The sequence below is a fragment of the Lagenorhynchus albirostris genome, chromosome 4 (assembly GCF_949774975.1).
Source record: "Lagenorhynchus albirostris chromosome 4, mLagAlb1.1, whole genome shotgun sequence".
In the NCBI taxonomy this organism is placed as follows: Eukaryota; Metazoa; Chordata; class Mammalia; order Artiodactyla; family Delphinidae; genus Lagenorhynchus; species Lagenorhynchus albirostris.
The window spans coordinates 146,273,032-146,296,878 of NC_083098.1; the positions used below are offsets into that span (position 1 = coordinate 146,273,032).

The following is a 23,847-nucleotide window of genomic DNA, read 5'->3' on the forward strand; positions in this document are numbered from 1 at the left end:
GTGGGCAGGAAGGGGAGGGTGGGATGAATTGGGAGATTACAACTGACGTAAGTACGCTACCATGTGTAAAACAGGTAGCTAGTGGGAACCTGCGGTATAGCACAGGGAGCTCAGCTCGGCGCTCTGTGATGACCTAGATGGGGGAGGGGAGGGAGGGGGAGGTCCCAGAGGGAGGGGATATATGTATACGTACAGCTGATTCACTTCGCTGTACAGCAGACACTAACACAACATTGTAAAGCAATTATACGCCAATTAAAAAAAAACCAGTATGTGTCTCATCACGTGTACATTAACACCCTTCACCGCAAAGCCTGTTAATGTGACTGGACCCAAAAAGAAAGAAGTATTTCATTATTACTAGTCCTGTGTCACTTGAAAGAGAATGTCCCAAGGATAACCGTTAAATGGATTCTCTTTTATCATAATCTCTTACTTGCTTAAAATTATTCAACATTTTAATTTGTTTCATAATTGGATAACTTACTTTTATAAATCTTCCTGGTTTTCCCCTCCTTTTAACATACACACATGCCTTCCCTTTTTCCCAGCACTTAATCATAACATTGGTCACAAGGAGCTCCTTGGACTCCGTTTCTAATCTGAATGGCACACAGTACCAGTCATCTCAGAATTGCTTCTAACACATTCCTGGGTTAGGTGCTTTGTTTCTTGGATTTCAGGACTTCCTCTTTTTTTGTTATCTATTTCTCATTTTGCTGGAATACATCTTCAAATAATTTTTTCAAAAAGCATACATGAAAAAAGTAAGTGCACATGAAAAGCAAACTGAATTCTTACATATCTAAAAGTATCTATATTTTGCCCACACTTGCTTAACAGTTTAGCCAGGCTCAGGATTATTTTAAATTCTATTTAAATATAGCTAGGCAAACTATTATTACATTAGCTGAGTTGAACTTCTTAATCAAAATAATTTAATTCAAAATGGCCAACAGTCAAAAGAAAATAGATTAGATATGTTTTAGAGACAATCTTATCTAGCTTGCTAATGCAACAAGGTACCATGTTGTTTAACCATGTTGAAGAAACATTAACTATTAAGAAAATTTGTAATTAATTAAGCACCACATCCCATACCCCTTCACTCCATCCTCCCAGGATTACTGCTCTCTTAGTTTAACACAGTTTTCAATATCCCTCTAGCCACATCTTCCCCCAGCACCCCTACTGACCTGTGAGAAAGCCTGGAGACCTTTACAGGATCCAGCTCACCCTCACCCGCACACTCTCACTCTCTCACTCTGTGCACTTGGCAAAGGCTGCAGCTTCTGTCTATAAAACTCTCTTCTCCCAGCTCCCTGTGTCTGCTCAAATCCTACTCACCCAAAAGCATCAGCCGTAACAGCCTGCCCAGCATGCCTCCCTGAACTTGGTCATGCACACCCCCTGCCCCCCGCCATGTACTCTACAGTACCCTACACCCCCCGCCTTGCTATTTAGTGACTGTTTGCTTGCTTCCCCCACTAGACCAATGGTCTCCAAACTTTTGACTAAGCAGCCTTTTTAAAAAAAAAAAAAATCAGAAAAAAAGTTCTGAGCATGCAACTCCAATAATATTTATTTTAAAATACTGTACAGGTACTACCAAAACTCAGATATTACATATATTATAAAATATGCACCAAATCTGACAAGTCTCTAGCTCCAGTTATTGGTTTACAGGAAATACAGACAACAAAGAAGCATGTTAATTTATACAACGGAGAGTCAATTAATAAAAAATCAGATTGCCGGGAGTTCCACAGGACAATCTGTTTCTTCAAAAAATGAACTCTAAGGGAAAAATAGGGATAGAAGGCAACCATCAGATCAAAGAGAATCACAATCCTTATCAACCAATCTTATTTGGGTACTGATTCCAAAGAGCAGAAGAACAAAATGACAGGGGATACGTGGGTATTTGATGTTAAGAAAGTGTTCTTTTTTTTTAGGTATGACAAGGGCATTGTCATTAAAATTTTTAAAAAAGAGTCCTCATCTATAAGGACACATATGAAATAGTTGCAGTAAAACAATACGATGGTTGGGGTTTGCTTCGAGCAGGTCCACGTAAACAGTACCCTCGGTGACCTTGTAAAGGGACGCCTTCATTTTTATCTGACATCACTACCACACACAGGTGGAGTAGCCGGGGTCATGACCTAGGATCTGAACCACGGGGTCTGGCTCCAGAGTGCACGCTCTTAAGCCTCGGCTCTGCCACTTCTCTTCCAAATTAGCTGAGTCTCCGAACGTGGGTCACGTGCGCACAAGCACTAGAGTAAAGCGCGGGACGCCCACCTGGACGAGCTGCTCTGTCGAGGGGGAGACCTCCATCTCTTTCCGCGTCACCCCAAAGCTGCCTTTCAGGCTCGTGTCCTTGACCTGCTGCTGCAGCAAGGGCACCAAATACCTCAATGTGAGCAGCACTCCGAGAATCAGAAGGGCGGAGCGTTCCTCCTCCACGGGAACCAGCAAACCTACAAACGCAGCAACAAGATTCTGTCACATCGGATTCGCTACTGGGAGACTCGTGGCTTCCTTTGTTCACAGGAAGAGATCCAAAGCAGAACCGCATCATGAGGCTGGCAGGGAGGGAAACAGATGGCACAAACATCACGGTAGCGGCCAAAATCCAGGAGTGGCTCTAAGGGGCAACATTTAAAGCCTCAGCTCAGCGAGGCCCTGCAGTGAGTGAGTTTCACTGCCTCTGAAAGCCCCGCAGCTCTTTCACGTCGACTGTCCGTCCGTGTGCTCCCGGCAGCACCTGCCAGCACGGATTTCCACAATTGCCCACAGTAGAGGAGAAGCCTTCACCGGGCCTACAGCCCTCCAGAGAGGCCCCTCACAGGGACCTGAGCCTCAATTTCCGGCCACGGGGACTCCCTGCACTCAGGGTCTCCGCAGAGGTGGTACGGTGTGCTGCCAGAGGGCCAGGCCCGGGAAGGCTCCCGCCCACGGCCCCGCTAGCTGTCCGAGGGCCTGGCCGCATCCGCACCGCTGCACCGAGGGGGAGGAGCCTTCTTGGAACCCTCACCCAGACCCCACAGGGGCTCACTCACATTTACCAGCCGGCCAGAGCTAAAGGGCCCGGTCCAGAAGCCGAGGGGCTGCCTGATTTTAAAGAATTTCGCAGGCCTGTCTCAAGTAAACGCTAGTGACCACCCCCCACGGGGAGACTCACTAACAGGCCTGCGCCTTACCTAAGAGCACACTGAGCAGCCAGCTGTAAAAGTACTGCGTCCTCCTGGAGTGCTGGCAGATGCTCACCGCCGAGCCGGCCGCCGTCCGCCGCACGGTAGGAGAGCTGCACTTCAGATTCGCTATGAAAGCCTTTAACAGAACCTGTGGAAGCAAAGTCCAAGTAGACAGAAGACGAAGCTCCTGTGAAACTCATCATGGGCTTCCCTGGTGCAGTGGTTAAGAATCCGCCTGCCAATGCAGGGGACACGGGTTCGAGCCCTGGTCCGGAAAGATCCCACATGCCGCGGAGCAACTAAGCCCGTGCGCCACAACTACTGAGCCTGCGCTCTAGAGCCCGCGAGCCACAACTACTGAGCCCGCGAGCCACAACTTCTGAAGCCTGCGTGCCTAAAGCCCGCGCTCCACAACAGGAGAAGCCGCCGCAGTGAGAAGCCCGCGCACCGCAACGAAGAGTAGGCCCTGCTCGCCACAACCAGAGAAAGCCCGTGCGCAGCAACAAAGACCCAACGCAGACAAAGATAAATAAAATAAAATAAAATAAATAAATTTATTTTAAAAAAAAAAGAAAAAGAAACCATCATGTATTTCAAAAAGCATAACTTGCTCCAAATTCTTGCAGAGCATAAAGTACTAACAATTTGAGACCTTCCTAGAGCTGAAAGGAAGCACACCAAATCTGGGATATTTCAGAGCAGTTTGCAAATATGTAGTCGATTTATTTCCTTATAAACTGAGTAGGGACTTGCTCAGCAACTACGTCCCTACACGAGAGTGAAAGCCTTCACTTCTAGAAAAGGTGTCCCCACAATAGTTGGGGCCAGGGTCAGTGAATAACACTATGTAAAATAAATGCAGGGCTTCCCTGGTGGCGCAGTGGTTGAGAGTCCGCCTGCCGATGCAGGGGACACGGGTTCATGCCCCGATCCAGGACGGGAGAATCCCACATGCCGCGGGGCGGCTGGGCCCGTGAGCCATGGCCGCTGAGCCTGTGCTCCGCAACGGGAGAGGCCACAACAATGAGAGGCCCGCGTACCGCAAAAAAAAAAACAAAACCACACACAGTAAATAATGAAGTCCAGGAGAAAAGTGCTAGCCAATCACAGCAAGGTCCCAGCCTGAACGACGGCTTGTAAACGTGCTGCTAATGCCACCAAGAGACAGTCCCAGGTCTGGAAAACGTGTGCAGCGTAACTGAGCTGAGACCACACACTCCTCACAGCTATTTTCCTAAGAAATCAGAGAATAAGACTTGTTACCGTGCCTCCAAGAAAACCCAAAGGAGGGGTGCTATAATTCTAGGGGTGCTATATTGCTAACGATGACCGTTTAAGTCTTCACAAAATTATCCAAACAATGAAAGGGGGTGACCATCCAGCTGCAGGAGTTTGGTGACTATGCTACTTAAGAACGTCTACTTCCCACCATTCTAAGCTATGCTCTGAGCATAGCTCATGATTTGGCCCAGCTACTGCTGGGCGTGTACGGAGCCTCGCTGGGCAAGTCAGGGACACCACTGGGGCCCTACCGGGGAGTCTAACCATCGGCAAAGGAGCAGCCAATTAACAGCCTGGCATCTGACTTAAACAAGCTTCTCCCTAACTACGTGTTGGCATAAACTGGTTCTCAGAGGCTCATCAACGCTCAGCGAATTCACAGATTAGACCTCTGGAACCAGAGAGGTGGAGGACCAGACCCCTGGCCACAGGACACCCCTAGTGGATTGTGGCCTCCAGTTTCTCCCCAGAGACAATATCCGGAGAAACCAGTCAACTTATCTCTGACAAACTTTTTTAGCTTCAAGGAAAGATACATTTTAAAGAACTCCTTTGAGTGAGAACACACACACACACACACACACACACACACACACATCACTGAAACGGTAAATAAAGAATCATCCTATATTAGTCCAAACTTCTAAGCAGAATGAAAGCTAAACATTACTATGAAGAGTCAGCCCATGGCGAACTTAAAGTTTGGAATAACAGTAAAATGGAACGAGAGCTCGAGGGGGCTTCCTTGGGTCTAAGTCCCACAACCCCGAGAATGCCCTGTAGCAGGCTGCTGGCCGGAGGTTACCTAGACCACCCTTAAAAGCTCTTCTCACAAGCGGAGGAAGTGCGCTAGACTACAGGGCAGATAGCTCCACTTCTCTAAACACAGGCAGGACATACACTTAAGAGTACTTCATTCCACTTCAGGGCAGAGTACTTAGGGAGCGGAAATGGAAATTAAACCAAACTGTGACTCCGGAACACACTCAGCGGGCGGCTAAGCCTAAAATGACCGAAATTCCAGTTCCGCGAGGCCAGGGGCTGCCGGAATTCGCACACACCGCTGATGAGGTGTGAGCTCGTGCAGCCACTGAGAGAAGCTGCTTGGAGGCATCTACCGAAGGTGGCGTATACACACCCCACAATCTCCGTTTCTAGCTATCACAACCTGTGCTCCAAGAGACACGTACAAGGACAGGCACAGCAGCAATGCTCGCGACGGCCAATACTACGAACGACCCAAGGTCCAGCTGCGGTAAAATGATGAGCTGGAGCACATTCATCCAAGGGAACGCTACACAGCTCCGGAAAACCACAGGATCTAGTGACACACACAGTGACGTGGGAGAATCTCACGAGCTTAGTGCTGAGCAAAAGAAACCAGACGAAGAGAATACATACTGTATGGTCCTACATATTTACAATTTAGAAACAGACCCTATGGCATTAGAAGCCAGGTCAGTGATCAGCCCTGTGGAGGAAGGAGGGAGTAGTGACAGGGAGAGGGGGCGGAGGCTCCCGGGTGCCGGTAATACTCCATATGTCCAGACCTAGGCAGTGGCCGTGAGGGCAGATTCGCTTTGTGACCACTCATCAAGGAGTACATGTATGATTTACATGCTTCTTGTATGTACATTATACACCAGTCAAATAAAAGGCTCGGGAGTCTCAATATTTAACAGGCAAGCCTGAGAATAACACCGCAGGGCTCCTGTTAGGAAACTTCTGATCAAACATGCTGTACTGGACACGTGAACCTCTAACTTCCCAGACACCCCACCAGAATCACATGTACAAGGTTTAAAAAGCATAAACTTACAAGGACAAAAAGAACAGAACAGGGACAAGCACAGACTAGAGGCATTAGCAAATTTCTGGAAGCTAGAAAGTAAACAAGTGGTAACGGACTGATTTGCAGCCCTCAGGCAGAAGTTCCCACGCAAGCCTTTTTGGGAGCTGGGGAGAAGGACTGAAAGCCACCAACCAAAGGCAAGCTCACTCAAGCCACAGAAAGCCAAGAAAAGCTCAGGCTTAGGAGTACCAGAGACATCTGAAAGTGGCGTGGATGTGGGGACGAAACAGCTGCTCATCTAACAGCTCCTTGGGTAAACTGCCAAGCCCCGCTCCCACCCAGGCAGCCCGGGATGTGGTCTTCACTTCCCCGTCTCCCGCAGAGACAGGGAATCCCCAGAGATGCTGCCACAGCTGAGGACAGGCACAAGGCACAGACAGAAAACAGAAATGAAGAAGAAGTCTGCATTCTCACCAGTGAGACTGTCAGCACCCTTCCATCCAAGGGTCCCAGGACAAATGCAGCTGGGCTGATGCCTCCAAGCAGGAGAATGAGGGATTTTTCTTTAGAGATATTGACTGGCCCAAGAGGAAAAGACTTACTGACACTGACATTTAAAGACCCACAGTGGAAAAGCAGGTTCACTACCCATTACCCGAGGAAGTCCACCAGGGGACAAAGCTTGCCACACACTTGCTTCCAATAAGCTTTTTAGGGGCTCACTCAAATCTATGCGGACAACTGCTGACATAAAAGAGAAAGACAGGAAATAGAACAGAGGAAGTGAGAAGAAACACACAACGTGGAGGTCAAAGGAAGTTGTCAAGAAACTATAATCAGTATCCTCAGAAAGATAAGAGAGTGTATTCATGAAACAAGAAGAGGTTGCCAGAAAACATGACCATTCTGAACACGAGAAAGCTCTTAGAAACTAATGCCACAGCAGGAACAAAAATTCCAGAGAAGAGTCTGAGGTGGACATCTCCTAGCAAAGTACAGAAAAGAGACATGGAAAATAGAAACAAAAGATAGTACAAATGCGCATCAGTCCAGGAGGACCAACAGCTAACTAACGAATTTCAGAAAGACAGCACAGAGAAAATAAAGGGGGGAAATTGTCAGAGAAGGATAAGGACAACTCCCAGAACTGAAGGCTAGAACGTTCCAAATTAAAAGGTCTATCAAGCACCCAGCACTCCCCCCTCCACAAAACAGCAAAAACCTTCTAGAGAAGGACACATTCAGAGGCTAAGAGATCAGGTCATTCGACTTCTCAGATGCCCCGCTGGAGACTATGAGACAAAGGGGCAAAGCCTGTACATTCCTAAGGGAAGACGATTTCCACCCCAGAACTCTACGCCCAGCCAAGCATCAGGGAGAAATCAAGGCATTTTCACTAATGCAGAATCTCAAACGATTTACTTGCCAGTCAGCCTTTCTCAGGAAGCCCCCTCTCCAGGAGTAAGCCTACAGAGACGAAGACATGGCAGCCAGGAATCAGGCATCGGACAGGGGAGCCAAGACATGACCGTGCGACAGACCTAAGGGGCGCCCTGACCAGGCTGGAGCAGCAGCTGCAGAGCCCAGGACGACCCCAGTGGAGGAAACGGGTCCAGGAAACTACCCATCATGTGCACAACTGAACTGAGACACACAGCGCCGGTGGGAGGTGCGAGAAGACGGAAATTGCCAAAGAATAATAAGCAAATGAAAAAGAGGCAATTACTGACTCCGGAAATACCAAAGAGTTATACACAGAAACATAACCACGGCACAGAACATAACTAGCTGTGACTATTTACTTAGGCATAATAATGTACACACTGAATACTGATATAACTGTAGTAAAAAGAGGAAAGAAGGGTTAGAGTTGAATTCATCTTTTCCATTGTAAAAAATAAAAAAATCCAAAACCAGCAGTATAAGCAAGTTATTTAGAAATGTGGAGGGAAATACCAAGAAAAACACTAACACAGGACTGACTCACTAAAAGGATGAAGTCAAGAATCTGTAATCCTCAGACCATGTGACAGGGTCATGATTTCTGGACATTATAGACAAAACACTAGAGAGGGTTTGAAGGTTGCTGGTTGGGGCAGAAACAAACAGGAAGTGGTTCCCAACAGCCGCAGGGCACTCGTACACACAAGGCATCATCGGTGAGCTTTCTCCTGCCTGCAGTCCAGGGACGGTGGCCTTTCTTCAGCCAGGTTAAGCAGTCAATCTTATACCCCAAAACCAGTCTGCTCTGGCAAAACGCCTTTGGATTTTGCATCTATAAACCATCTCCCTATTCCTCTTTTCACCCGACAGTAAGAAAGCAGAAGTGGAAAGAAACTCTCAGTGTGCCTCCAAAGAGCTCAAAAGGTTTTAATCTAAACTATGAAGCACAGCCTAACTCGAGAAGTACTCTCAAATGCCTGCCTGCGCAAAAGCCCAGCTCCCACGCTTGTGACCTGAGGCAGCAATCATACCTTAATTTCACTGTCGTTTGCAAAATTGCCAAAAGAAGCCATAATCTTAGGGACAGCTGCAGCCAAGGTCTCCTGGACAGACTCCTCAGGTCTCTTGCTTGTGCGCGTCAGGCAAGGCAAAAGGTTTACCAAGTAAGGCCTGTACATGTGAGAGGGACACTAATTACTCTTCCAGAAACACAAGCGATTAGTTCAGCGTCTGTTAGGGAAAAACCAGTTTTTACATGCAAGAGAGTCCTTCCTGGAAGGTAAGCAAACCTCTGCTAGAAGACTAAAGGCAGATGAAGCCCAGATGCTGGGAGGCTCTCATCCTTTGTTTCTCCTCTAGTCACACACACGACTCTCAAAAGCTTGTTTTAAAAATTCTTTGCAGTAAATTATAATAGTTATTAAAATAATCAGATTCTAAATGAGAAAATAACAGATAATATAAGAAAACACCATTTAAAAAGTAAATTAAGAAATAAGAATAAAGCTTTCTTGAAAAGGGAGCATTACAAAATTTTTTCTAAGCATTGACCTGAATGAACAGGGCCTTAGAGAGAAGCCTGGCCCTCTACAGAGAAGTAGCAGACCACGCAGGACTGGAGAGGAGCAGTCACAGGACAGATAAGCCAAGGCCACGGGACAAGAACTTGGTGGCGACGGCGGCGTCCTCTAGTGGCAGAGACGGGCAGCAAGCAGGTGCACCCCTGGGACTGTACAGGGAGGGAGGCAGGCCCTTCTAAGGAGATGGCCCAAGGGAAAACAAACCAGACATCAGAAGGAAGACATGCCCAACTTTTCAAAGTCAGGCCAATAAGTCAACGGAGTGTCTGAGGTGACGGGGGCCACTGGGGGCCAGATCTCCCTGGGCCTTGGTAAGGAGTCTGGATTTATCTGAACAGCTCTGGGAAATGAGTAAAGAGTTTAAGTAAAGGAATGACATGACCCAATCATAGTTTTTTAAGGTCACTTTGGCTTCTACGTGGAGAACTAGGGATGTGTTGCTTTAGAAATATAACAAAGTTTTCAAAACAAGGATAGTAAAAGAAAAAGGTTATATAAAAAGAAATTTCCTTAGTGACTGTATGTGTGCAATCATGTAAGACTCTTATTACAGTCAGGCTCAGTGGAACAGATCACTGTTTCATATTAAAAGAGAGGGTTTCTGCCACTCCACCAGTTCCTCGGGGACAGAGCCAAGGGCTCCATGGATGTCAGCACGTCTTGCCAGTGAAGGAGAGAAGGAAGGAGTTGAAAACTGTGGCCCTTCTTTTGTTTTTCAATCCATTAAGATACAATTGGTTCAATCAGTCAAAACTTTATTCACAGTTTAACACTCATATTTTTAACCCACATAATAGACAAAGGCATAGTTTTCTATAATCCCTAGAGTAAGCAACAATGAGGTAGTACTCAACCTTCAACCACCTGGCAAGTATCTTTTCGGCAAGTACCACGTGCAGACGCCGTTATCAGTGTTGGGCTGCAGCAGGGACCAGACAGGGATGCCCCCACTGTCCTGAGACGTACATCTCCTACAGCTCTCGGGGGAGGGTGGGATAGAAAACGAACAAGCACGCTGATGAAGTGTGCGACAGTATTCCTGAGAGCCGTAAGTTTTACGCAGGAAAAGGATCAGGACAACCTGTACTGCAGCTGGAGAGGCAGAGGTGGGCAGCTTCAGACAGAGTGGACAGGGAAGACCTTCAGAGAAATGACATTTGAGCCAAGATGGCAAGAATCCACCGCAGCTGGCCCCCCACCCCAAATAATAATAATAGTAATAACCCAGAGTGTCCACTTTACCTGCATTTCTGAGGCCGAACGAGGTGAGCCAGCTCGGCAAACCTCCACAGGGCAGCGCGCAGGCTCCGAGGAGCGCCGTTCTGAGGGATTTAAGAAGCAGCGTGTTACATTGAAGAGTCGCAGACACGAGTCACCAAGAGGACTTCAAATAAACAAAAGCATTTTTTTCATTGCTAATTTCTATTTTTAGAGAAAAGGCCATTTGAATGTGTAACTACTTTTGTAATCTTAAGGTCTAATGGGAGGCAATTATAAAGATATTTTTTAAAACTACCATGTTAGTTCCCATCCCATCTAATAAATAATGAGGAGCAACCTTTCGAAGAAAAGTAAAACAATAAAGTCTACTTTACCAAACAGCATTTATTTCCTTATCAAATAAAAGATAAAATTTCACACACTACACTGCTCAACACAGTGAATCAGTAGCACTTTTTCAATGATGGAAAACAAAAGCCTACCTTTTTAATTTCCTTATAGAGTTCCAACTGTAACCTCGGAAGATTAGAATCCATCAAAGCCTACAACAAAATACAAGAGATTTGTTCACGGAAGACACATTCTACTAGCAATTCTAAAGAAAGCTAAAAGGCAGCTAAAATTTCAATTTGGGGGCAAAGCAGAATATAATAGCAACTAAACTAAGAACCTATTCTTTAAGAAAGAAGCATATGTATGCAGGAAGTTACCAAACGGACAAGATACAGGTCATTCACTTTAATTTTAAAAATGGAAGGAAAAAATTTAACTTTCATTACAATCAACTACTACACAGCATCAAAATTAAATGGTAGGTAGTTCAAACTCATTCTAAAGCTCTTACATTCAATTAAAGCACATTCTGTTGGACGATCCAACATTAGCAATGCCCTGGAGTCTGCAGGGCCAGCAGGGCGGTGGGTGGACATCCCAGATCAGAGCCCCTAGCTCTGGCGTGGGAATACTCCTCTCCACGCAGAAGCCCAAGTCCTTTCCAAAGGTCTGGTCCACCAGTGATGCACGGGTGCTCCCCAGGGAGCAGCAACGCTCCGAACCTGCTGGAACCATAGGCTCCTCAGAGCCATGTCTTGACCCTTCTGCTCACTTATGGGCCAAACCAAAAAATGGCCACACAGCCAATTTCAACCCAGTAAGAATGGTTGATGGCAACCACCGCCAGTGACACAAAGTCCCCGTTGGAGGCGGCTTCTCAAGACAGAAAGGAGAGACTTCTGTGCCCTGCTCCCAGCCATGGGAACCCTCTCTTCCAAAACAGTATTGCCAATGTCCCGTCCACAAGAAGAGCAGAAAGACGTAACCAAGCCTCCACAGAAAATCCCTCCTCCTTTCCTAAGATGTACAGCATGTGATGTCTATAAACCAAGCTGGTCTTAGTAAAACTCACGGAGGTTCAGCAAGCTTGAGAATCAAACCAGGGTCACTTTCTGGGAGGTTCCAAATAATGTCTCAGAAATTTTAAAATCCTAATTCTGCTGTTTCAGCGTGTACTGAAATTCCTTAAATGAGCACACCAAAATGGACAAACATACATTAAAGCACTACTTTGCCGATAAAACCAGAAGGCATATCAAAGTTTTGTTTTACTTTATAAATGTTTTATAAACTGATATCAAACCTATTTTATTACAGGAGGAACATAAACCCCAAGCCCCTGGAACAGCACTGAACGGGCCCTCGCAGTCATGGGTGATGGGAAGGTGCCATCTGACCCCTCCCGGCTCCTGACCCCACCTTCACACTGAGGCGAACACACACAGCAGCCAAGTCCAGCCCATCGCGGCCCCCTGTGCCTCACAGGCCGCCCTGGTTCAAGGCCCCCATCGCTCCTGCCCGGGTTACTCAGCCTCTCGCAGGGATTCTGGGTGCACAGTCTCTCTCCACTCCAAGGCAGGCTACACGGCATCCCCAGGCTACTCCTCCTAAATAAAGCACTCCTCTGACCAGGTTAAAGACCTTCACGAGTTCTTCCTCTTCATCCTCTACCAGATGAAGTACAAACTCCTTGAATGGATCCTCAACGCCTCCCATTCTCTGCTAGCACACACGTTCACCCTCCTAGGTGGGTCTGCAGGGGTTAAGACGGTCCTGATCTCCTCACTCACCTAACAGCCACCACCTCCAGGAAGCCTTCTCTGCCTCGCCAGACAGAAATCACATCCACTTCCTGACCGCCACGATGAGTTGCCAGCATGTCTCGGAACTTACAGCACGCATTAAGCCATTCCTGTACAAACGTGCTTCCCCCTCCCCAAGACTGTAAATTATCTGAAGGCAGGAGCATGCTGTCAGCTGAAGCACATCCCCAGTGCATTTGCTACACAAGTGAAAAGCAGAGCATGCCCCATTTTCTTGGGTCCTCATCCTAAGCATATAATGATACTCTGAAAAACAGAAGGCGCAAGTCCAGGACCTGACTCCTAAGCGACCATCCATGCGTTCCTCTCCACCCCTGACACCTGGGCCTAATGCCATCCAAGTTCTCCCGAGCCTGTCCTTCCTCTGCCACCGTGAGAGCACATCAGCCAGACCCTGACCCCATCCCCAGCCTGCTGGCCTTGAAGACCTGCGCATCTGAGGAAGCAGACATCAGAGCACAGCCAAAGCCCAGGATGTCCAACTTTAAGCAGAAAGAAGAGGTTCTGAGAGACTGACCTCGTCTTACGCTCAGGGGCGCAACATGAGAAGTTGGAACCTCTGCACTGGGAGGCCAAAACAAGGCAGAGGAAATAGGAAGGCAGTAGGGAGGTGGCCAGGAAGAGAAGCCAGCACCTAGAGCTCTGACCAGGCCATGGCCCAAGCCCCCAAACACACACACCAGGCTAGCTGGACGGCAGTTACAGAAGCAGGTCTCTCTCTGCAGCATGTGCCTCCAGGTAAAATGACCACCTTCTCTGTTTGTGTGTTTGGGGCCATATTGTCCTCTCTCCCCTCCTCACCTGTTCTTGTCATGGCCAAGGCAACCTGTGGTGACTTCTTTAGGTTTCCTGATTCTGAGGATCAGAGTTCAAGAACTGAAATATCAGAAAAAGCCTAGCCTGGTCCTGCCAGTGGGAATAAAAAAAAGCAGCAAGGATGTTGAGGCCTAGAGAAAAGCAAGTGTAAGTGAAAAAGTCCACCTCCAAATGTGCTGTGGACCCATCACACCTGAGTGGTACCCACACACTGCCGGGCAGAGAACAAGGTCAAATGGCCGTGGCCACTGCAACACTGCGGGGGTGGGGGGGTGGGGGGGGCGTGTGGAGACGTGAAATGCAGGTGGAGGGAGAAGACCAGGCAACTCCCAATGGAGAAGCCAGAACCCTGTGTCTGCAGGGAAGCTGGCGCCCGAGCATAGACAGCATGGCCCACAGATCCACACGCCAGAAAGCGGGGAGCAGTGGGGCTCTGGCATGCCCCTCGGCCTCTCTGGTTAAGGAAGCAGGAATCTCACTGTAAGAGCGCCCCTTCCCACTCCGAGGCCCAGCAAGGGGCAGGATAACACTAACCCGTCACGCACGTCACTGCACCTGATCCTCACACTCACGCACACCACAAACCCGTGTCCGATTCCCTCTGTGGTTAAGGAGACGGAGGCTCGCAGAATGAAGCACATCTCCCGAAGCTGCTCAGCGAGCGGGCAGCAGAGGCCAGATTCAAGCGCAGGCCTCCTTCACTCCAGAACCTCCCTGTGCCCCACCTCCTTAACGCAGGAGTAAAGGGTGAGCGTCTTCCCGAGGAAGCTGGACCCATGACAGAAAAATGAAGGACAATTTCTTGGCCAATGTAAAGTGTGACCACTCTCCAGAGAAAGCCCTTGGGGAGACTCCAAAGAACAGTTTTGGTTTTCAAGATCCTAATAAGGAGGGAAATATTCAACTAGCCTATGTTAGGCTGGAGTTCTTGGCTCATCTGGCCAAGTAAGTATTACTAGGAAGAGAGCCTTCAAGGAAAATGAAAAGATGTGGCCTTATCTCAATTCCACGGGTGGAACTCAAAACAGTAAGGGAAAAATTAGGAAAAACTGGAAAGATCCAATTAGCAGGGCTTCCCTGCAGAGAAGGGAACAAGATACATTTTCTCCTTCACCATTATCAAGAAATCGTTTTTGGAGAAAGCGTCAAGAACTATGTCAGTGAACCTTCCTCAGCACCGGTTAGCCTCTGGTGGTGGGAACAATATATAAGCTTAGACACAAAATTCAAAAGTCTCATTCACACACTCAAAGGTGACCTGGAAGAAGGTGCCCAGGGTGGTTGAGGATACAAACTAGGAGAATGGCAGAATGAGACAAACAAGGATTGTTTTCCAACACCGTAAGAATTATGGAAGAAAGACTTTATCTTCGATGGCAGCAGAAAACAAAAAAAGGGAAAAGTGGATTAAAGCTACAGTGGTCTTGGGTACTAGCTCTGCACTGGGAAGCAGTAAGCGAAGAGGACAGGTGTCCCCCGCCCACTCCTTACCTCACCTACCACCCAGGTAGCTCTGGCTTTCTGGCTTCATCAACCTTTTCTGGGAACTCCTGTCTCTCCAGTCACGTCACACTAACTCCAGCGCAGCTACCAGAGAAGGCACATCTTTACCTGCAAACAGTACTGCCTGACCCAGGTCTTAGGAGACGAAGACACCGAAAGCGGATCCCACTCCCCGTCCCCCTGCCTTTCAGGGCCTCATGGTTTCTCAACAAAGTGATGCTTTCCCCAAGAGCACCCAGTGGCCCCCATCAGCGCCCACCCCGACCTATGCCCTGCGCAGGCACGAGGGTAAACCCACTCCCTCTGACGGGGCGGGCGCAGCCGGCACGCCGGCACACAGCAGAGCCTCCAAACCACACACCACAAATGGAACCGGTGCAGATGTCCTGAGGGGCTTTGCTACTCAAAACAAAAGAACCCTAAGTCATGGTTTCTTCTCTTAGCTACAACGGTCACAGCTCGTAGAACACCGTCCGCAGGGCTCTTACTTTTATGACTTTGTTGAGGCACTCGTCAGCCACCATCCTGACATCTGACTCTGCGTCATCACTGCACAGCAGAAAAAGTTCCATAGCAATGCCCAGAAGTTTCTGAAATTCTGGAGAATTTCTAAGTAAAAAAAGAAGAGAGACTGTCACAGCCAAAAGGAAGCTCAGAAGACATGACGACGAAACATAGTGAAGTTTCTGGTATCCTATGTGGGATTCTGGAACAGAAAAAGGACATTACATAAAAATTAAGGCTAACAGTATACCAATATTGAGTCATTAATTGTGAAAATTGCACCACAGTAATGTAAGATGCTAATAATTTGGGTAACTGCATGTGGAGTTTATGGGAACACTCTATACTATCTTTGTGATTGTTCTGTAAATCTAAAACTATTCTAAAATTTAAGAATTACTTATAAATAGAAGTGTACTTGCAAGACAATTTTATTTTGTTTGAGTTTTAGTCAAAAAATCTTAAAAAGACACTGTCTTTGTATGTACTTTAACTCAATTAAAAAAAAGAAAAAAAGACACGGCTTCAGATACTTAAATCTCAGATAGCCATCCGCCCTCTGCCAACAAGTTACTTCTACTCTTACAATATTCTCAGAACCTAGAAAATCAATATACCAATATAACTCCTTTACTCCTTTTTCATCTTGCTTTCAGTATGTTCCAAACTCAACATGATCATGGTCAGGCTGTGTTTTTGTTGCTCCATCAGTCTCAAGAACTGGAATCTAGGCGATGCTTTTAAATGATTTTTAAAAGTTTCACTGAGAGAGCCTGTCAGGCAGTTGTGATCCAATGGGCTAAACACAGCCAAGACAGAGAGACCCATGGCCATGTGCATGAAACTGACTTCACAGCACAGTGAGGGATGGGCCAGCAGTAATACAGCCCCTGGACAAAGATGCTATTCTTGAAACATCTCAGTCTAGAGTCCTCTGAAATAAAGGGCCTCCTCCCCACTCTCTCTCTACCTCACAATTCCTACCAAGAGTCGGAAGAGCCAGGAGCCTAAGAGAAAGCAAAGAACCACATTAGCAGTGATCAACAAACAAGTACGAGCAAGAAAAAACATGTGCCCCTCAGCAATATTTCAGACCTCATCTCTGTGAAACACGCCTGTGAATAAAGAGGAAGGGTCCCTGGGATGCTGACACAGCATCCAGGCGCTGCTCAAAGCGGTGCTACGGAAATACAACGTGAGCTACAAGTGCAATTTATACTTCCTAATAGACACACAAATAAAGAGAAACTAATCTTAATAATATACTTCATTTAACCCAATATATCCAAAACATTACTTTAACAAGTAATCAATATGAAAAAATTACTGGGATCTATAACAATCTTTTTTACAGCACATCCCAATTCAAACACAAAATTTTCATCAGAAGTATTTTATTTGTATAGAGACTCCATAAAATTCACAGTTGAAAAAGTAGGTTTACTTAAATAAAACCTGGAGATCTAATGCACAGCTTAGTGATTATAGTCAACAATACTGTATTTTAAACTTCAAAGTTACTAAGAGACTAGGTCTTAACTGTTCTCAACACAAAAAAAGAAATGATAACGATGTGACATGATAAAGGTGTTAGCTAACACTACGGCCGTCATAGTGCATTATACAAATGTATCAAACCAACACGTGCACCTCAAACTCAGTGTCATATGCCAATTACATCTCAATTTTTAAAGAAGAAAAAAGTAGGTTTATATACCATTTCTAACCATGCTTAAAAGGTCTCCAATAACTAATCAAATATTGATTTTTAGATTTTAATTTAATAAAATAGATACAGGGCTAATTAGGTTATCTATTTCTCTTTGAGAGAGCTTTAGAAGTTCATCTTTCAAGAAACTGTCCATTTCATCTAAGTTACTGAAGTTCATAATATTCCTTTACTATCCTTTTAATATTGATACAACCTATACCGATAGTTTGGAGGGGCTAGAGGTGCCGACCCTCCACAAAGTCAAAAACCCGAGTATAAATTATCTGCAGGTTGGAAACCACAGATTCAACCAACCGCGCGGGGTGTAGTACTGCAGCATTTTTTGAAAAAAATCTGCATATAAGTGGACCCATGCAGTTCAAAACCATCTAGTTCAAAGGTCAACTGCATTTCCATTTCTGCTCTTGCACCCTTTGTGCTATGGCCGTCATATATTCCACTCCTACGTGTAAACCCCAAAATACATCGTTATTATTTTCGCTGTAAACAATCAAGTATATTTTTGAAAGATTAAAAGTAAGAGGGAAAGTCTTATATTTACCCACTACAGTTACCATTTCCATTGCTCTCCAATCCTTTATGTAGATCCAGACTTCTATCTGGTACCATCTTCCTCCTACCTGAAACACTTTCTTTAGTATTTCTTATAGTAGTTGCCTGCTGGACACAGATGATTTCAGCTTTTGCAAGTCTGAAAAAGTCTTCTTCCACCTTTGTCTTTGAGAAAGAAGTTTCTACAGGGTGTAGAGTTCTAGGGGTTTCCGTTTCAGTACTTCACAGGTGATGTTGCACGGACTTCTGGCACTTTTTTTTTTCCAGTGAGAAATCCACTGTCAGTCTTACCTTGGTTCACTTCAGGTCTTTTTCATGTCTTATCTCTACTTAACATATTCAATCTTTTCTCTAGCTTCTTGAACTAGAAGAACAGTTACAGTTACTGTTTTAACGTTTCTGTGTACAAATTTTACCACCTGTGCAATTTCTCGGTCAGCTTCAATTGATTTTTTCCACTGTCAATCATGCTTTCCTGCTTCTTTGCATTCCTGATAATTTCTGACCAGATGCCAGACCTTGTAACTTTTATCTTGTTGGGTGTTATGTACTTCTGAATTCCGATAAATATTCTTGAACTTTGCTCTGGAATGCAATTAAGTTACTTTGAAAGAGTGTGATCACCTTGGGTTTTGCTTTTAAGCTTTACTAGGCAGGACTGGAATGACATCTCAGCCTAGGGCTAAGTGAGCCCTGTGGCGAAGGCAAACCCTCCTGAGTAGCCCACCCAACGCCCCAGGAAGGATAGGGTTTTCCACTCTGGCTGGGGGGAACAGGAGCTCTTCCTGCACCTGTCTGAGTTTAGCACCTGTTCCCTCCAATCCCCTCAGGTGGTTCCACCCCCAGCCCCAGGGCACTGAGGGACCCCTGCAGGTCTCGCTGATGGCTCCGTGCAGTTCCCCCCTCTCTGGTATTCTCCCCAATGGGCCCCAGCCACCCTGCCTCCTGAGGCCATCAGCTCTGTCTCCCCATCTCAGCAGCCACTGGGCTCTGCCTGGGTTTCCCCTCCTCACATCCTGGCTGGGAAACTCCCTCCAGGCAGTAACCTGGGGAAGTCATAATGCTCATCACAGTAGTTTTCCATTTTTCCAGAAATGCCTGATGCCCCGTGCCTTGAAAACCATCGTTACATATATTTTATCCATTATCAATTGCTTTAGGCAGGAAGGTAGATCCTGCCCTTGTCACTCAGCCAGAAGCAAAAATCTTTCATGATTTTTTAAATTTAATTTTTAACATATTCCTAATATCTTTTCTGGTCACAAATATAAATATCTATAAATCACCTTTTATAAAGTTAGCTAATATTCCTTTCTATAAATGTATCTTAATTCTTCAATTCTGTGGGTAAGTCATTATGATTATTTTTAATTTTCTAATGGGATGAATAGCACTGCACATCATTGTACACTTTCCTCAGGATGAACTCCTGAGGTGAAACAGTTAAGTCAAACAGGTAGTGTTTGCCAAACTGCCTTTTAAAAAAACTGTATCACCTCTGAAAAACCCCTGAATATTTTTTAGTGTTTGGCACTCTGACAGGTGAAACTGTTCTTATTCGTGTTTTAGTCTCATCCCACTGACCACCAGTGAGTGTGAGCATTGCCTCCACAGGAAGCACAAAGTAAGTGTCAGCCATATGCTCACGGGCCCCACCTCATGTCTTCTTTTCCAAAAGGCCTATTCATAGCCTTTGCCTATTTTCCTATTAGGATGATAGTCTTTTTCTTCATGATTTATAATTGCTCTTTATAGACACTATTAAACCTTTGATATATATGCTGTCAATACTTTCCCCAAGTTGCATTTATGTAATTTCCAGTTTAAAGTGGATTTTGACATACTGAACTATATTCCAGATAAAACATTTTTTTCCTTTATACTGCTAGCATTCCACAGCCTGAGATTCAATGTTCTTTTTATAGTAATGATTTCACTTTTTTGTGTTTAGGTAATTAATCTGGCATTTATGTTTGTTTGCAATATGAAGAAGAAACATAATACCCCCCACTAAATAGTCAAGTGGTTCATCATTTCCATACTAATACAAGATGCTATATGTATCATAAATTCATACACACAGATACACACATACACTTTCCCACTTTCTATTCTATACCTTCTTTAATGTCTAACAGCTATTTTAATTTCATGTACACCAGGTATCACCATATTACTGATGGTTTCAGATTTTCTTTGCAACAGTGATGTATTTATTCTTGCAGATGAACAAGTTCAAAAACATCTCTACTAGAATTTTGATCAAGATCATTTTAAATTTATGGACTAATTTTGAGAAAATTTAACTTTATGATAAAGAAATCTTCCCATGTAGAAAGGGAAGTAGTAATCTGTACCTTTCAGGAAAGTCAATAGCCGTCCTTAAGTAGTTTCTGCACGTCTCTTGTCAATTCCTTGAAATTTAATATGTTGTTGCTACTATGAATTGGCTCTTGAACCACTACATTTTCTAACTGATTTATGCTAATATTGGGGAAATCTATAGATTCCTGTATACTTATTTTTACCCAACCACTTTATCAAGGTACACTTGCTTAGATGAGGGTTCCTAAGTATTCCCAAGAGGATACTGGTAAAAAACAAATCCCCACACTCCACCTGAACAGAAAATGTAGGTGTGCTGGGGAAGAGGGCAGTGAGGTATCTTCGTTACTATATTTTTGACAAATCTTCCGGATGATTTTGATGTTCATGTGTATTTAGGAACCAGTAGGACAGACCACCAACTTGAGAGCTTAGGTAGACTAAGAGTCACAATACACAATGAAGACTTCAGAAGCTGCCACGGAATAACCCCACTGGAGAGAAGGTCAGTGTATCACAGAAGCTGTAAGAACGTACCAGAGGTTAATTACACTCAGGAGAGATAAGAGGAAATACCAGCCATCGAGAAGATTTCATAAATCATTACACGCATATAAAACATCCACTTCAGCTCTACACTCCAAAATTCCTAAAAAGTATGGAGAGTATCTTAAAACAAACTTGTTCTTTGATCTGACGGGACCAGAAACAACCTCTCTGGGTCCAAAAAATATCCTATTCATATGCTGCTGTGTAGAACAAGCAGTATAATGACTATCAGCATTACTCCATACAAACATAATAGACATACGAATGTAAAAACTATTATCAGCCACTACTGTGATTTAAGACGGCAAACTGAACCACAAATCAGTCTTAACACATCTCAACATACTTTACTACCAATGTGTGAATCTAAGCCAACATCCCATCAATTCCATTGGGAACTGTCAAGAAACAAACCAAGTATAATGCATGAAGCACTAAGACTGGAAGAGATCTATTTCCTGGGTCCATAAGCTTTCAAAGTGAGGTGTTACTCCCTGAGACCCGGATGCTGGGGGTCAGGTGAGCACAGCAGTGCTACAGCAGCAGCAGGCACCAGGGGCCTGTCGGGCATTTACCGTCATTTCATACAAAAGTAATGACAGTTTGTAGGACAATGTGCGTCACGACGGGATGTATCTCTGGCTCTCGGTAGCTAAAGAACACATCTATGTAGCCCTCGACAGTGTTTCACGGGTGTCGCTTCATCCCACAAGAACCCTTATAAATTGGGTTTACATTTCATAGATGAGGCAACAGTGGCTCCAAGAAGTTAAACTTATCTAAAACCACCTGGCTTATAAGGAGTGGATATAGAATTCAAGCTTTTTTCCCCCCTACTTTTATCTTAGTATTGTTTTCTAAGCTATGCTAACAATAGTATGCTAACTTAGAATTTTTATATTTTTATTCTCAGCACATATTCTCATTTGTCACTTCATTTCTTCCCACAATATTTCTACAAATTAGATAGAAACAGAAATCATCCACTGTCCTTCACAAACTGAATGAGTTCAACTAAAATGAAATACTCTATTGTGAAACTGCTTTGAAAGTATGAAATACAAAAGCAAGGTGACACTAAAATTAAATGAATCACCAAATTTCTGTCAGTACTAAAATCAAGATTATTATTCTCAGAGCTTTTTCTAACAGATTATAAAGAGCTCTTTCCAACAGGAGAATAACATGAATGATTTATTCCAAAGGAAAGAAAAGTCAAGAGAGAAGTACTTCACACATGCCCATGTGGGTAACAGAATTCTGAAATCATAAGTAAATCTGTTTCCTACTCAGCCATCAGAAACAGGCTTAAAATATTTACCATCCACAGCTACTATGAACAATCAATGGTCAGAAAAACCGACAGTCCAAAGTAAAGAGAACGAGAAGAATTAGCAACGAAGCTACACAGAAGGTGCTGCTAGTTCAGCAAAGAGGAACAATCGAGCCAGGGAAGCAGACCTCCAGTCAATGCCCGTGATCCCACTGGTCCCAGAGCCTTAATGAGCAGGCAGCAGCCATGGGGGGAGCACGTGCACTCCCACAGTGTCGGACGAGGGCAAAGTGCTGAAGAAAAGCAAACAAAAGACCACGAGAGTGCATTTATGTCAAACCTAATCTCCCAATTCATCCCACCCCTCACCCGTGTCCACACGTCCGTTGTCTACATCTGCATCTCTATTCCTGCCCTGCAAGTAGGTTCATCTGTGCCATTTTTCTAGATTCCACATATATGCATTAATATATATTTGTTTTTCTCTTTCTGACTTCACTCTGTATGACAGACTCTAGGTCCATCCACATCTCTACAAATGACCCAATTTCCTTCCGTTTTATGGCTGAGTAATATTCCATCATATACATATACACCACATCTTCTTTATCCATTCATCTGTCGATGGACATTTAGGCTGTTTCCATGTCCTGGCTATCGTAGATAGTGCTGCAGTGAACATAGGGGTACCATGTGTAAAACACATAGCTAGTGGTGGGGCTTCCCTGGTGAGGCAGTGGTTAAGAATCCACCTGCCAATGCAGGGGACACGGGTTCAATCGCTGGTCCAGAGATCCCACATGCCACGGAGCAACTAAGCCCGTGCACCACAACTACTGAGCCCGCGTGCCACAACTACTGAAGCCCACGCACCCTAGAGCCCGTGCTCTGCAACAAGAGAAGCCACCTCAATGAGAAGCCTGTGCATCGCAACGAAGAGTATAGCCCCCGCTCGCCACAGCTAGAGAAAACCCACGAGCAGCAACAAAGACCCAACGCAGCCAAAAATAAATAAATAAACAAATTTATTCTTTTAAAAATAGATAGCTAATGGGAACATGCTATAAAGCACAGGGAGCTCAGCTCGGTGCTCTGTGATGACCTAAATGGGTGGGATGGGGGTGGGAAGGGAGGTCCGAGAGGGAGGGGATATATGTATACATATAGCTGATTCACTTCATTGTACAGCACAAACTAACACAACATTGTAAAGCAATTATACTCCAATTAAAAAAAAAGACCACTATAATTAGACAGGCTCTTGTTGTTCCAAATACCGCAATAAGTAAAATATAAACATGTTCAATTATCATAATGGTTACAATGATACTATGTAAGATTATGGAAACATTACTCATTACAGTGTCTGGACATCCTCCACATATGTAGCCAGAAGTATGGGGAAGGGGGTCCTGTAAAGGTTCTAAAACAATTGGGGAGACAAAGAATATTCTAGCCCATTAAGAATGAAAATATAGAAATTTTTAATTTTCACTAGGAAGTTCAAAGTGCAGTTACCTGAGAGACTGTGCCACTATGTTTTCACATATTGTCAGACAATGATTCACACGGTCTTTCTTGGTGGCTGAGAGTTCTTTCTTTCTAAAAGGAAAAAAAAGAGTAAAGGAAGTTTGCATGTGTTGTGTTATCCGCTCCATCTATTTCTACAAGGCATTCATTCATTCAGTAGTGCTTCTTGACTCCTAGAAGTAAACCACCCATTCCTGCTGGGGGCAGGGTGGCTCTGAGGTCAGGGAAGAGGGGATGAGCCTAACCCAGGGTTCCCTACAGGACAGGGCTCCATAGAAAAGTCAAGGGGTGTTACTAACGCACCTGCTTTCTCTACTTTAGAGAGAAGGAGAAACTGCAGTGCAAACAGCGCTCACCCAAGATCACATGGATGGACGGAGTGTGCAATTC

At 45.0% G+C, this 23,847-nt stretch overlaps 2 protein-coding genes across 14 annotated transcripts in view; one reads left to right on the plus strand and one right to left on the minus strand.

Moving 5' to 3' along the window:
- The window catches only part of LRPAP1 (LDL receptor related protein associated protein 1), a 462,538-nt gene that overhangs the window by 331,506 nt on the left and 107,185 nt on the right, over nucleotides 1-23,847 (plus strand). The window lies entirely within an intron of this gene.
- The window catches only part of HTT (huntingtin), a 137,019-nt gene that overhangs the window by 100,429 nt on the left and 12,743 nt on the right, over nucleotides 1-23,847 (minus strand). For 12 of the 13 annotated variants that reach the window (XR_009540451.1, XR_009540450.1, XR_009540453.1 and 9 more), the window contains exons 2-8: nucleotides 23,446-23,529; nucleotides 15,481-15,601; nucleotides 11,000-11,059; nucleotides 10,539-10,618; nucleotides 8,748-8,886; nucleotides 3,207-3,348; nucleotides 2,305-2,483 (exon numbers count right to left, since the gene is read on the minus strand). Coding sequence is in view for 8 of the 13 variants with exons in the window: in XM_060148801.1 (XP_060004784.1) it covers nucleotides 2,305-2,483; nucleotides 3,207-3,348; nucleotides 8,748-8,886; nucleotides 10,539-10,618; nucleotides 11,000-11,059; nucleotides 15,481-15,601; nucleotides 23,446-23,529 (805 nt within the window). In the remaining 5 variants the exon portion in view is untranslated. Of the gene's footprint in view, nucleotides 1-2,304; nucleotides 2,484-3,206; nucleotides 3,349-8,747; nucleotides 8,887-10,538; nucleotides 10,619-10,999; nucleotides 11,060-15,480; nucleotides 15,602-23,445; nucleotides 23,530-23,847 lie in introns of those variants that run through there. The other variant, XM_060148805.1, reaches the window with a different exon arrangement.